The 13,985-nt window shown below is 36.2% G+C and overlaps 1 protein-coding gene and 1 long non-coding RNA gene across 2 annotated transcripts in view; one reads left to right on the top strand and one right to left on the bottom strand.

Annotated features, from left to right (window-relative positions):
- GYPA (glycophorin A (MNS blood group)) overlaps positions 1-13,985 on the top strand; it is a 30,964-nt gene that overhangs the window by 14,018 nt on the left and 2,961 nt on the right. Inside the window, 4 exon segments of the mRNA NM_001109960.1 lie at positions 6,589-6,684; positions 9,136-9,174; positions 10,836-10,921; positions 12,361-12,435. Of these exon segments, the coding sequence (NP_001103430.1) occupies positions 6,589-6,684; positions 9,136-9,174; positions 10,836-10,921; positions 12,361-12,420 (281 nt within the window). The 3' untranslated portion in view covers positions 12,421-12,435.
- Positions 9,374-13,985, bottom strand: part of LOC119877042 — a 136,591-nt gene continuing 131,979 nt past the window's right edge. Inside the window, exon 6 of the long non-coding RNA XR_005370740.1 lies at positions 9,374-11,942. This is a non-coding gene — a long non-coding RNA (uncharacterized LOC119877042). The remainder of the gene's footprint in view (positions 11,943-13,985) is intronic.

Below are 13,985 nucleotides of genomic sequence, written 5' to 3'. Positions count from 1 at the left end.
ATGTGAATTTTTGTCCCTATTTTACCACAAATGAGCTGTGTAGAACTTCCAGAGATAAATTTATCAATCAGTTTTTATGGTCATTACAATGCCAAAATAAAAACTACAGCACTTAGAGAATTTAGTTTTCTGACTTGGAAACTACTTACGGGCATTTCATATGCAGGGTGTGGCCTTGTTAGAGTTTGTTCTTGCAAGATAAGACTTCTATCAAATGCAAGTCAGAAAGGAACCAAATCCAAACCAGCAGCTGCAAGAGCTGGCTTTATCACATCATGACAGGAGTTCAGCTACCTGAAGCTTGGGCATTAAGCAAGACTATAGAATATTTGTCCAAAATTGCACTTTGTTATTTTTTTTTAAGATTTTATTTATTTGAGAGAGTGTGTGAGAGAGCACAAGTGGTGGAGAGGGAGAAGCAGGCTGCCCATCAAGCAGGGAGCCTGATACAGGGCTGGATCCCAGGACCCTGGGATCATGACCTGAGGTGAAGGCAGATGCTTAACCAACTGAGCCACCCAGGTGACCCTGGATGTGTTCTTCCTAAAAGAAGTGAACAGATTTAAAAAAATGACCCTCATGTGAATGTTACTAGAACAGAAAATAGTTTCTCATAGTGACTATATCAAGAGATCACTGAAAGCTAAGAGATATAATTAGTTCAATAAATTAGTATGAAAAAATCAAAATGAAGAATATATGACTATTTTAAAACTCCTAGCCCCTGGGATCCCAGAATCTCAAGGAATTTAATTGTTTTTTGTGTGTGTGCACAATGCACCCCAATGTTCACCAACTAATATGCTAAAACATCCAAGAAATCTTGCTGACAAGATTTGACCAGGCACAGATCTGGAAATGGATATATTATTGGAAATCAGCAGAATTAGGTCACCATTCTGTTCCTTACCAGCTGTGTTAAATTACGCTTATCAGTTAATTTTTATGATATCAAATTCTTATCTGTAAAGTAAGGAACTTGGATTATATGTTCCAAAAGACCTTGTAATAGGTACGCCTGGGTGGCCCAGTGATTGAGCATCTGCCTTCCACTCAGGGTGTGATCTCACATCTGGGGATTGTGTTCCACATCGGTCTCCCAGCAGGGAACCTGCTTCTCCCTCTGCCTGTGTCTCTGCCTCTCTCTCTGTGTCTCTCATGAATAAATAACTAGAGCCTTAAAAAAAAAAACAAAAAAAACCTTATAATATAAAGTATAAAAGCACATTCTGAATTAAAGAGGACAGTATTTAAGTTGACCTTTAATTTGCAAATGATGCAATAGGATTTGTTGAAACCTAATTTAGCTATAGAAATCTAGAGGCCCAGAGCACGGGAGAAAAAAGAGAGAGACATTTCTCATAACCCTAAGAGGTGTAGGCAACTCACATCTGTTATTTAATGGTTACAGATTTGCTCGGATACTTTTACCTCGTCAACCCAACTAAAGATTCTATTGTAAAAAACCCTACTTAAAATCCCTGTATTCACAGAAATTTTGCTGCTTTGCATCACTGCATATGTCCACAGATATCTCTTAGCTGGTTGGGGCTCAGGGAATGTGGGAGAGCTACACAGACTTAAGGGGCTCTTAATGTTAAATGTAAGCATCAAAACATTCCTTGGTGGTTTTTAGGGGTATCGTGGGATTTTGGTTTCCTTACCCTGAATTTTGAAAGTAGCCTAAGCACCTGAGAATGTACAAAGAGATACTTCTTTTGTCTCTCGTAAGTGACATTTTTCAACCAGCGGCTAGTATATTTAATTTGAACTGATTGATAAAATTCTTCAGATTGTCTTATGTGAATTTGTCTTAGAATAACCAGCAAGTTCTTTAAAACTTAACTGAATTCCTAGAAAATAGAAAACGTATGTGAGTGAGCAGAGCTATTGTTCCTTCAAGCCGACTTTTTTTTTCCTTTGGGAACTGTGTATTTTAGTAAGAGATGTCTAAGCCCTCCTCACACTGCTAAGCAAGCACAGGTATTAACTACTATTGAAATACTTATATTTTTATTTTATTTTATGCAATTTTTGAAAATTACCTCAAGGACTTTGTTTCTCTAAACAATGTGTTGTCTTCAATGTTTGATATTCCTGAGTTCTGACTAGTTGGGAGCCTTGAGCTTCAGTCTCTGCTTCTTTAGAACAAAATTTCCATTAAATGCTCGCTTCCTCTGAGAAATAGCTGTTGGAGAAGCTGGACACCTATTTGGTAGAGGTTGAAAATGGTTTTGATAAAGTTCAAAACTTAATTTAATGCGCTCTGTCTCTCTAATCATCTTCTCAATTTTTATACAAAAAAAGTTATATATACTTTACTTCTACATTTAAAATACTTTTTTCTCCTTCTCTGCCTTTGTTTAAAATTCAAAGCCCTAAAGTACCAGTTTTGTTTTGTCTTTTAAGATTTATTTATTCAGGAGAGACAGAGAGAGAGAGGCAGAGACACAGGCAGAGGGAGAAGCAGGGAGCCGGATGTGGGACTCTGGACCCCGGGATCACACCCTGGGCCACGGCAGACACTCAACCGCTGAGCCACCCAGGTGCCCCTAAAGTACCAATTTTAAGAGATGTTAGATCCTATTGCTGGATCTTTGTTATATATATATATATATATTTACAATTTTCTAGTCTGTGAAGCTCTCAGAGTATAGGTCTTCTCCTCCAGAAGCAACACCAAGTAGTGATAAGGACCCTGTGGGAGGAGGAGTGTCTGGTTTACAAAGGGACTGCTTATCTTGGCCACTGCAGAACACAAGATGGGGTCCTCTTATGATAAGTTCTAGGCATGCTGTTTTTCCCCACATCATCCAACCCACCATTGACAGTGATCTCCCCAAAATGAAAATTTGGTTCAGATCTTTCTTGTCTCTCCACTGGTTTAAGGATAAAGTCTGACTTCCCTGCCAGGGCCCAGGGAACATGGCATTCCACCACCTCTTCAGCTGTTTCCCTTGCTCACTGCATTGCTCTCTCCACATCTTACTCTGCAGCCCCATAGATGCTTGCAGTTCCCTCAATGATGTCTCAGATTCCAGGGCATTGCTGGCACTGCTGACTGCACCTAAATGTCCACACAGTCGAAATCCTACAGTTCTTACAAGATGAGTTCAAAGAACACCTCCATGAGGTCTTTCCACCTCCTCTTCCTCCCCATAGAACTGACCACAGCCTTTTTTGTGTGCCACATCACCACCACACTAAAATACCTTATGAGACTTAGATCAAATTGTTGTGTCTCTTTACTAAGTTGGAATTTCCCTGCAGGGAAATTTATTATCTATCTATTTATTATCTATCTATCTATCATCTATCTATCTATCTACCTACCTATCATGTTCTTTGTACATAGCACAAAGTAGGCATGCAAAAACACTTTTGTGAACTAATGAATAAATGAATGAATACCCAAAGTTCCCAGTAACCACCAGAGCCCTTGGAAGACATATCTGGATTCCAAACAGTCAATCATAAGATTTCATTGAGCCTTTCTCACACCATGCCAAACACTGGGGACTTGGTGGAGTTTGTGGTCTAAGTAGGGGAGATAAGAAAGAGCCTCCAAAAGGAAATGGTATTGGGCTAAGACCTGAAAAGCAGACAGTTAGGCAAGATGGGAGTGGGAGGGGATGCTTCAGGCAAAGAGAAGAGGAGGAACAAAGGTGTGGACATGGGAAAGAGTGTGGTGCATTTGAGGAAACAAGAGGTGTCTAGTGTGGCTGGAGCCTGGAGAGAGAAAGTTGAGGGGCGAGCAATGAGATGAGGAGGTGGGGGGGGGGGGGCGGGGGCTGGATCACGCAGGGTCTTATAGGTGTTCAGAAGGAGGAGGGGCATCAACCCATAGACTGAGCACCTCCCTAACTGACCCCTGCTAATCCCAATTCAGGCTGTCCCTGATGACCTGCAGAAGAGTTAGGAAGCCTGGAGGAGGGCATATTTGTGTTCACAAAGTTCCTCAGTGGCTTTGGTTACATTTTTAACATTTTAACTCTTTAACACTTAAAAACTTTGGTGTGGTTTGCTTTGCTTTTCAGTTTAAGTTTGTTGTTGTTGTTGTTGTTGTTGATGTTGTTTTCCAGTCTTAAAAGTGTGTGTGTACATGTTACTGAAATGTTGAAAATATTTTGTTAGTCTTCTATGAATGTGTGATTTTCAAATATGCTTGAACTCATTCTGTACATGCCACTTTGCCATATGGCTTGTTTAATTCATTGTTTTCATTTTAGATGTAATCTGGAAATTCATTCAGTTGTTTCTCTTAAGAAATTAGCTAAAAATTTATAACTATTAGTATTTGACTGAATACCTCTTATGTACAAAGCACTGTTCTAATGCTGAGGAGATTCAAAAGGAGCTAGCTCTGGGAACTAGCAGCCCCAGAAACAAATTTTATGTCTCAAAAGAGTCCATTTGGTATCCTAAAGTGATTATAGGTTTATGCCCTACCTGTAAATAATTACACTGAACTGAAAGATGGAAAGGAGATGTAACATTAACTAAGAAATATAGATTATTTTTGTTCATTAGTTATCCCTTTTGATATTTTTTACATACTTTCATTGATTCTTAATAAAAAATTCCTTTCTTTACTTTTGATTTTAATATTTGCCAAAACTTAAAATTTCTATTATCAATTTATTTTTTAAAGTAGTTCTTCTTATATTATCTTTGAAATCTCACAACTGAGTGTTGAAGATGAGCTTAGAGATATATGTTATTTTTCATGCTATTTAGTTAATTTGTGTAGCAATTGCTTAAATACATGTGATGAATCAGGTAGTAGGACCAAGTCGAGGAACAAGATGAAAACAGAATTTATAAGAGAGGAGAAAACATTGCAGAGTTTGAGGACAATGATTTCTGCCTGCACAATTTATATGTAAGGATGAGTTGGCAGCTGATAGAAAGAGGCAGGTCTTGGTACTTGATCCTCGAGTAGGTTGACTAGAAATGTCAAGGACATTTTCAATTCTTTGTGGATTCTCCAGGAAACATCAAACATTTAGCTGAAGAGCCAAGGTGACAGTCTCTTTGAGTAATGTCTGCAGGTGCTCTTCCACCCCCTCTTCCTCATACCTGCACACCACTTCCCTCACTAGAATGTCTCAAAGGAATGAGCAGAAATACATCCTCAGAGTTTAGCTCACTGATGGTCATCTAAGATGATTTACAACTCTCAAAAGCATAAAAATAACATAAATGCATGAAGTCAGAGATTGATAACTAAACTATGGTACATTTATATAATGGAATACTATGCAGCCATTAAAAATCTTGTCATAGGAGAATATTCAACAACATAGGGCACATGTCTATAGCATATATATAAAATACTATGTACATATTTATATATACTTAAACACAATGATCCTATATTTGGATGCAACAGCTTAAAGTTCAGATGGCTATACATCAATATGTTTAAAGTATCCATCTCTGGGTGGTTTTATTCCCAACTTTTCTTTATTGAATCTAGATTACTTTTTTTAAAAAAATATTTTATTTATTTACTTGCGATAGAGAGAAAGAGAGAGCTTGAGAGAGCAAGGTAAGTGGGGAGGGACAAAGAGAGAGGGAGAAACAGACTCTCCACAGAGCAAGGAGCCAGACACAGGGCTCGATCTCAAGACCCTGAGATTATGACCTGAGCCAAAGGCAGATGCTTAACAGACTGAGCCACCTAGTTGCCCCAGGTTACTCTTGTAATTTAAAAAATCCTATTTAACTTATAAAAATTTTATAAAATAATTCATAAATTTTATATTCATAAAATTTAAAAATGCAAGCATAATTGTGTAACTATAAAAATCAATTTACAATGTAATGAGATTTTAAAAGGATATATGAGAATACCTACCTTATATTCATGTTTGTGTGCCTATATGTTTATTCTAAAGAATAACCATGGCCTAGAACCCAATGTATCACTTGGTTGTCTGGATCCCCAGCCAGTAATCTTAGAATGGAGCTATCATTTCCCACCATTCCATTACAATACTAAAATGCTATTTTTGAAAAAGAAAAAAGAAGTATGGGTGGGGAACTTTAGAAATGACTCATCCTCTATCAAGTGAGAAGAAAATTGAATTTAGTTCATGTCTCTGTTTTAATCTTTACCAGTGAAATAGAATGGTACCAAGGAGGTGGAGACAGGAAGACATGGGGCAGAACCTACGTCCTACATAATTGTCATGGGTCTCTTCCTTTCTTTAACACTGACAATTATCCAAAGTTATGGAAAATGCCATGCAAAAGCAGCTTCCAGCCTCTCCTTCTTTTATAAGAATGATAATAATAACCAACATGCATGTAATGCCCATTAGGTGCCAAGTACTCTACTAGCGTGTGTCTGTATATGTACACACCTGCACAAAACTAGTTCAGTCCTTACAATGACATTTTGAGGCAGATTTCATTATTTTAAACATGAGGGAATTAAGATATACTTTTCTGTGAGCCCTTGCTATGTAGAAATTCTGGATCTGCTACTGGAAGGGACATGGGATAAATTTGCATTATGATATGCTCTAGAATCCACTCATTCAACTCATTGCTGTTTTTTTTTTCAACTTCTGTTTTATACAGGTTTCATTTCCACAGAAGACCCATCATTCAACACTCCTAGTACAAGACAAGACCCTTCAGGCACTATGTACCAACATCTCCCAGATGGGGGACAAAGTTAGCTCACCAATTTTTTTTATTCAAGTATAAATAACATACAGTATATTAGTTTTGGATGTACAATATAATGATCACAAGAAATGTACTTGTAATCCCCTTCACCTATCTCACTACTGGTGGAAACGCAAGCTGGTGCAGCCACTGTGAAAAACAGTATGGAGTTTCCTCAAAAAATTAAAAATAGAAATACCACATGACCCAGTAATTCCACTACTGAATATTTTCCCAAAGAAAATGAAAACACTAATTTGAAAATATATATATGCATCCCTATGTTCACTAGAGCATTATTTACAGTAGCCAAGATATGGAAACAGCCCAAGTGTCCATCCATAGATGAATGGATTAAGGAGGATATGGTACATATACACAATGGAATGTTACTCAGCCATAAAAAAGAGTGAAATCTTGCCTTTTGCAACAATGTGGATGGATCTAGAGAGTATAATGCTAAGTGAGATAAGTCAGAGAAAAACAAATACCATATGATTTCACTCATATATGGAATTTAAGAAACAAAGAAAAAAGAAACAAAAAAACACAGGGTTTATTCATGTTTTAAAATAGTTGCTTCTGAGTGCACTGTTATGATGCAACTCTATTTAATTGAACCTGTCACTGGTGAAACTCTGACCAACACTAAGAAACACCGCTAAGTGGATGCAATCCTTACTCCAAGGGAATTCTCACTTCTGGAATATCTCACAGAAATAATACTGTGGGATAAAGCAACTAAAACCATCTAGCAGAGTGTATAATTACTGAAAGTGACCATGAAATGGTGGGCCAGATAGAAGGGATCTTATTGTACAGTGGTGATGAGGGCCTTGGGTCAAACCATGCAGGGCTCAGCTGTCCCACCTGCTAACGCTGAGGTAGTTTCTGCAAGGGCTTTCTATCTTCTTCATTTTAAAATGGGCCCATAATATTCATCTTATGATGAATGACCTCTAGAGGTCAAATAAGAAGCTGTATGCAAAATTGCTCCACCCCGAGCCTGACATATCATAACTGCCTGCTAAATGAGAACTCTAAGCCACGCTGGGTATTAAGAGAAGTGCAGTCAGGCTACATTCACTGTCTCTATTTTTCTCAGGAAACAATGACTTCACAAGAGCTGGTTGAAAGTAGGAAGGGAGTGTCTCTTGTAGGGGGGGTTAGGCAGGATACTCCAGATTTTTTTTTTTTTTTTAACTCAGAAAATACCTAGAGTGACTGCAGGATCATTAGTTAATAGAAACATAGAGAAAATGCTCTGGGATAAATGGAAGCAGCAGATTTTAAGAACAGAGACCAGGGGAGGAAAATTAGGTTAAGTGCTTGGAACTAATTATTAGGCTTCTGCATTCAATGAAACAATCTAATTTTCAAAGTGACTTCAATGTGAAGCCAATATGATGGTGTCCAACCAGAAAACATTTAAAAGTCAAATACAGACACACAATGCTATATGCCCTGAATTTTAGAAATAATGGCTAGCATGGTGGGGCATTGCAAGTGTTTTCATGCATTACCTAATTTTATCCTCACAGGAACCCAAAGAGATAGGTACTATAATCTTTGTCTGCCTAAGAAATTACTAAATCACAGAGAAATTAAGTAATGTGTCCAAGGCCCATAACTAGTAAGAGAGATTCTTATGAATGAAAACCCACCTATCTTGCTCCAGAGCTCATACACTAACCACAACCATCAACTGCCATGAAGAAAGAGAAGATAAGCCCCAATTAAACTTTAAACATAACCTCTAAAGAATGACCAAATATAACCAAGTCCTTGACTACATGATACCATGTGGTATAATATGTTATATTCAAGAAGACTGTAAGGCTGTAGTAGTCTTACTACTTCATGACATAAAGGGGTATTGGTGACTGCAGAGAAAGAAATGTAATCAGATTAATGCTAGTGGTGCATTAAGGTACATTAAGGCAACAACACTAGAAACCTCTGCAGATAGAGAATCCAGACAAAAGCTCAGAAGAGACACAATAAGGATTTGGCTTCAGATGGTGGCTCTGGCATAAGTCTGGAAAAATTGATACCAACATAACTCTGTTGGCTTTGGACTGAAGTTCATGTGGGGTGATGGCTTATTGTGTCCCCTTTCTTCTCCATTTTTACACCTATTTTTAAATGCACTGCTTTTTTGTAGAAGTCAATAAGTGGTTCTTCCAGTACTTTCTCATACCCTTTCCTTCATTTAAGGAGATGGTTTGCTAATTTCTGCCCATGAATATTTGTTGAATAGTTCAAAGTAGATAGTGGAATTACTAGTGTTAAGATTGACACAGTTCTTCATGAGTTTTACTAGCTAACTACTTAAATTGAACAGTAGCTCCCGAAACACAGTTAAAAAGAGACCCACTAAACAATCTAATTCCAATATGGAAGTTTAAAGACATACCTTATGTATTCTGACTTTATTTTGAAATTTTGTCTTTTTAGAAGCAAGACAACAACTTGTCCACATTTTCTCTGAACCAGGTAAGTTAATATTTGACATAGAATAACAATAATTTCATCTTAAATTATACATTGCTATTCCCAATGTCTAAGAAAATAAGAAGCATCAATTTTTATCTTTTTTATTTTTAAAAGATTTTATTTATTTATTTCAAAGAGAGAGAGGAGAGCAACAGAGGGGAGGGAAAGGAAGAGCAAAAGAATGCCAAGATGACTTTGTGCTAAATATGGAGCACAATGTGGGGCCCAATCTCACACCCCCTAGATCTTGGCCTGAATCGGAATTAAGAGTCAGATATCTAACTGAATGAGCCACTCAGGTGCCCCCAAAAGCATCAATTTTTAAAACAGAATAGGGTATATTATTAACTTTCATGATATAAGATTGTAAAGGCAAGCAAAATACGCTCTTTTTAAAATTGAAATATGCATTTCTTATTTTCCTAAATATTTTGGAACTAGCAGTACATAATGCGATAATACTTTTTCTTTTAATTTAGGTTTTTTTAGCTTTATAAGCAACACAGTTACTTGAGAAAAGTTTCGTCGGAACTTATAAAACAATTGAACTTCCTTCTTTCCTACTTGTAAAGAAAGCAAGAAGCTTAAAATCATCTGATTAATTGGCACATGTCAAGAATAAATATGAACCATTTATATCTCAATTCTGATTCATTTTGGTCCTTATGCTACCACTTTGGGGTTATTCTCCCAGCCCTCTGTGCCTGGAGGACTGTCACTCCTCTTCTTTGGTGCTGCTGTGGATCAGGCTTTAGTTGATTTATGAGCTCATTTACTATTTGGCCTTTCTAAGTCTCCCTTCACAGTTGGCTTGTGTCCATACTTCACACAAGAAAAATGGGTTGTAGAACCGAATTACTAGCTCATGAGTTACAGCTACATGGACAGGAAGGTTGGGTAATATTAGTGGCAGGAAAAGCTACTTTTACTTTTTAAAAATCAGTAATAAGTATTTTAAACATAAATTAGCCAAATAAATGTGCCATTTTACTTGTATGTCTTGCCTTCAGTTCTATTGACTTCATTTGAAAGCACGACAAATATGCACAAATAGGCAAGACTACTTCTAACTTAAATTTTGTTTCATTTTCAACATGTAAAACTTAAGAAATATTTTAGTATACATCCAGTATAGTCTATATTGTATATTACATTAGAACTACACTTATTAGTATACACAAGTCATAAAATATTAGTGTATATTATATTTAGTTTATTTCCTCCAAAACTTTCCAACAAGATTCAATATCTGTCCAATATCCTTTTGTACATCAAGACATTATTTTCTCTCATAGTTTTGAAACCATGAAAGAGTGTGTGGTTTTTTTCCATATCGAGGTAGAATGTCCACATGGCTCTTATCCATAATTATGCCTGTGAGGTCCTGTAAAGAACAATGGGAGTGAGTTGGAACTCTGGAGTCTTGGTTGTCATTAGATGTGTGACCTTGGACAAGACGTTAGTGCTCCAAGTTCCAGTCTCCCATGTGGTTATGAAAAATCTATTTTTTTAAATATATAATATACATAAAAGAATATTAATGTATTTCCTATAAAAAGACAAAGTGATATTACCCTGATTTTAATTGTTTTATTTTTCAGTTGATATGTGGTAGTTTATTTCACACTTTGGTAATTTTCTGTTCTCTTTTTCTCCCATAGTGATAATAGGGATTATTTATGCAGTAATGCTTGGTATCATTATAACTATCCTCTCAATTGCCTTCTGTATTGGCCAACTGACAAAGGTGAGAATTCAGTTTTTAATTTTGCTGTAAGTGCTTGTTTGAACAACTCTATTCCTCTGAGTTCAATTAAACTCAAAGAGAAGCAAAACTGCATAAAACTCCCATCTTTTTCAACTGGACACATAAAAGTCACTGGGTTATTCAGGTGGAAGTAGTTTTTTTGCATTTGCCCTATGAAGGAACTCAAAATATAAAGGTCTCCCCCACTTTGCAACGAAAAAATTTTCAAAGTTTTTGTCTCATTTGATTTAATGTAATTTGGTGGATATAGACGAAACAATCAAATTTCTAATTATAGTATGTATTTTAACTTGTGTGTGCAAAATATTTAAACTAACATGATGTATTTACATATGTTTAAAACTTTTGCTTTTTTTCATTCTCATATTTCCTGGTACAAATTTTTCAAACCCCACCCATGTGTTTTCCAGCATGAGTGGTTTTTTTCATCACTAAAGCTAACTTTAAATCCATATGATACAACATTCCAAAACATGTAACGTTTACTATAACTTTCTATCTAAGATGTTTAAGACACAACACTTGTGTGTATATTTCTGATGCTATAATTAGAACTATAATCCTAGATCATTAAGTACCTGGTCACCAAAGAATGCTATGGTTGAGTTCTCGTTTATTCTCTGTTCTTGATCTCTCTTTGTGATCTCCACACCCTAACCTCTATATATGTAGTCTTTTAGAAAAGGCTTATGTAGAAGGGTAACAACGTTGCAATGACAAGTGTATAACAACAACTTCCATTGGGTGACTTCTATCATGATCCAAACTTTTTTTTTTTATGATCCAAACTTATGATTATCATCACTCTATGTAAATGTATCTTCTCTAAAGAATACTTCTTAATAAAAGTGATTGAGAGTGCCTGTTGTGACACGAGGGATGTACAAACGTGAATGTAAGATGACTCCTCTTGTCTGTGGTATAAATACTAGGGGAAAATAATCTCCTTGTGATTGGGCATATATGGCAAAACGAGTTGTCTTCTCTCTTGACTGATGCTCTAAAATAAAAAAAGTCAACAAAATACTTAGTTGGGAAAATTCAGAGAAAATCTTCTATAAATACATAGAAAAATTGGATCATGATCAATATGCTAAGACATCTTGCCTCTTTTTAAAAAAACTTTCCATTTTAGCTTTTCATTACAGCAGGGAAATATGAAAGTCAGTGTTTGGGGGTAACAATTTACCTATGAAAATATCAAATACTATTTCAAAATACAAATACAAGTGTAAATCAAAGTTTGTAAATATCTATGAAATTGTGCATTTTTCCAAAAGTAACCTTTGCAAAGCATATTTTCATCAAAAGAAAACAAATGTTAGCCAAAAAAAAGTTTTTTGAACTTGAGGCATTTTTTATAAGGTTTTAAGTTTTGAAAATTGTGGCATTAATATTCTTCTGGATTTTACTCATAGAAAAGTTCACTTCCTGCCCAAGTTGCATCTCCAGAAGATGTAGACCCTGAGGTTCTGTAGAAACAAGAAATCCAGGTTGGTGCTAATATTCTTTATGCCTTTTGTCTTTTGGGGAGGGAAATAAATTAGTTACTACTTTCCGAGTTGGGAGGGGTATGCCCAATTAGGATTCTTTTATATTCTATTTCATCAACGCTACCTCTGTAAAGAATTTTTATGTGAACATTTGTCTTTGGCATAGTGAAATTATCCCTTAGGCACAAAGTATCTTTTTAAAAAAAGTGAAGCAAATACTGTAACTAAAAGCAAAGTTAAATTCTTTTGTATACTTCCTATTTTCTAAACTGCAAAGTTTTTATAAGAGACCTTACAGTAGGCATAGTTGAATAGCCCCTTATCTGCAGCTAGACCTGAACTTGCATCCATATTTCAACACTTACTAGCTGTGTAACCAGGCGCAAGCTACTAATATGGAGATAATGATAGTTAATGTGGTGATAATTTAATATGAACATAATGATAATGTCGACCTCATGGAATTTCATGAGGATGAAATGAGCTACAGCAAGTAAAACAGTTGCAATAGTTCTTGGCCATAGTGCTCACGCCTGTTAGCTCTAATAAATAATGCAGGCTCCATGCCCAAATGACCTTCTCTGCACGACTGGCTAGTCACCTGGCCCTCTGTTTTCATTTCTACCTGCAGGTGCTAGGTAGATACACAACATTTGGAAAACTGCAGGTCAATTTTGTTCACACAGAATAGTTTTAACTTCCACAGTGGTTTTTTAAAAGAGCATTCATTACCAACTTAGAAAAATAGGAGATTTTTACATTAAAAAACACACAAATATTAGTACTACCTCACAGAAAAAAAAAAAAAAAAAGTAAACCCTAACAACCCTGTACCAGCATGAGAGTAATTCGTAAAAGCTGAGTAGTGGTCGCTCCCTCAGCTATTGGTTTAAATACCAAGTCAATTTTATTGATTTCATTCATTATGCCTCTTGTACAACCTCGATAATTAAGCATATAGTTCCTATTAGATGTCACCTGAAGCATAAGCCCAAGTGATGTCTATTTTGGGAGATGTCCACCAAGAACAAATCTCTGTGAAATGGGCTTTAAGGCTCAAGCAAAAATGACCTGACTCCTCCTTCTACAAAGTCAATTAGGATTTTTCCATAATTATAAAAAATCATGAAGGGGCACCTGGGTACCTCAGTCGGTTGAGCCTCTGACTCTTGGTTTTTGGCTCAGATCATGATCTCAGGGTTGTGGGATTGACCCTGAGGCAGGCTCTGCACTCAGCAGGGAGTCTGTTTGAGATTCTCTCTTTCCCCTTCCTTCCCTTTGCCCCTCTCCCTGTCTTATAAATAAATAAATAAATAAATAAATAAATAAATAAATAAATAAATAAATACTTTTAAAAAGTCATGATAGAACTGAAGACCTGTAAATTTTTGGATTCTAGTTTTAACCTAGGACTAAGCACTTATCTTCAAAAGACTTGCTAGGTTTCCTAGACTTTGGAATGAGGAAGGAAAGTTTTAAAATTCATTCTAGCTACATAACCTACAGGCAGGACTTGCATCATTAAGTTATCTTATGGATTGTTCTTAAAG

Source organism: Canis lupus, chromosome 15, assembly GCF_011100685.1.
Source record: "Canis lupus familiaris isolate Mischka breed German Shepherd chromosome 15, alternate assembly UU_Cfam_GSD_1.0, whole genome shotgun sequence".
NCBI lineage: Eukaryota > Metazoa > Chordata > Mammalia > Carnivora > Canidae > Canis > Canis lupus.
The sequence above is the reverse complement of the archived record's forward strand: the minus strand, read 5'-3'. Positions and strand labels throughout refer to the sequence as shown.